The sequence below is a fragment of the Sphaeroforma arctica genome, assembly GCF_001186125.1.
Source record: "Sphaeroforma arctica JP610 unplaced genomic scaffold supercont1.7977, whole genome shotgun sequence".
Lineage (NCBI taxonomy): Eukaryota > Ichthyosporea > Ichthyophonida > Sphaeroforma > Sphaeroforma arctica.
The window spans coordinates 1-1,321 of record NW_014032581.1 but is presented as its reverse complement, the minus strand read 5'-3'; the positions used below and the strand labels follow the sequence as shown (position 1 = coordinate 1,321).

Below are 1,321 nucleotides of genomic sequence, written 5' to 3'. Positions count from 1 at the left end.
GTATACATACATACATACGTACATACATACGTACATACATACATACATACATACATACATACATAATATATATATATATATATCCGGGTATTGCACACAAGCTATGTCAAGTCCATGCATACCGTCTCGGTGCGTTCAGGGAGAGCCATAATGCCTGCGTTACACAGTAGTATATCCACATAGTCCACTATTCCAGCCAATTCAGTACTGAACTTCTGGACAGTGGTGAGATCGTTGAGATCCATCACCATGGGAACCACAGTGGCGATCACACCCTTATCTGCACAGTACAGTTCAATCTCTTCTTTGGCTTTATTGGCCTTGTCCATGGTACGGCATGGTAGAATTACCTTCGCACCAAATAAGGCAAAGGTTTGCGCGGTCGTCTGACCAATGCCTGAGTTCCCGCCAGTGACCACCACATTCACGCTGTGATAAGACAAGCACATAACAGTATCAGCATAGAGCACAGATGACATAATAAGGAAAAATATGATGGATGGCGTGATAAAGGGCAACACTGATGATAGATGGCATGATAAGAAGCAAAACAAAGGATAGATGGCATGATAAAAAGTCAAACAAATGATAGATGGTATAATAAAGCCAAAACATTAAACGCCCAAATATTCGGCTTTATATTCAATGCATAACGTGATATTCGGTTGCAGTCAGACCGACTACAAATATAGACACTCTAGTTTGAACTATAAAATGGTGCGCGTGAATTGCGAAACAACAAGTGCATTGGAGGGTCTAACAGGCGAATGGTTCACCGTGATGTATTCTGACTCAAAGTAAAAGACTCTCTCACAATACGATAGAACGTTCCGTATCGTACCTACTGCTCGGGGTATTAGAACGAAACAAAAACGGAAACATATAAAAGTGAGATTAATATACTTAAGGAGGCTGGACGCTGAATGTATCGGCGTAAGTTGAGTTCAAGTAAGAAGCCTTGACACATCCGATGATGAAGAGAACTTTTGAGTTGCAGAACGCAAACCAACGTTTGAATGTCTTATTTTACTTACAAAAATTGTTTAAGTTCCACCATAAATTGTACAATTACAATAAGTAAAGTGAAACGAAGAATATATGTGCGCGACGATATCAATTTAGATACGAATATCCACTTATACGACATAAATATAACCCAGAATACAGGACAATACACCAAAATATATGAACAAATATTTTAAAATTCAAAAAATTATCAACGTATGTATAATATATAATCAGATAAACATATTATAGCAATAAAGGCCAAAAATTTATGAACTAATCCATATATAAAATGATAAATTCATCAATATATATA

At 37.0% G+C, this 1,321-nt stretch overlaps 1 protein-coding gene across 1 annotated transcript; it reads right to left on the bottom strand.

The window, feature by feature from the left end:
• Positions 1–121: 121 nt before the first annotated feature.
• Positions 122–479, bottom strand: SARC_16392 (hypothetical protein; the record flags this gene model as incomplete). Its single annotated transcript, XM_014289500.1, has 1 exon — positions 122–479. A coding segment is annotated over one exon (358 nt), but the record flags the coding sequence as incomplete, so codon positions are not given.
• Between the last annotated feature and the right edge of the window lie 842 nt (positions 480–1,321).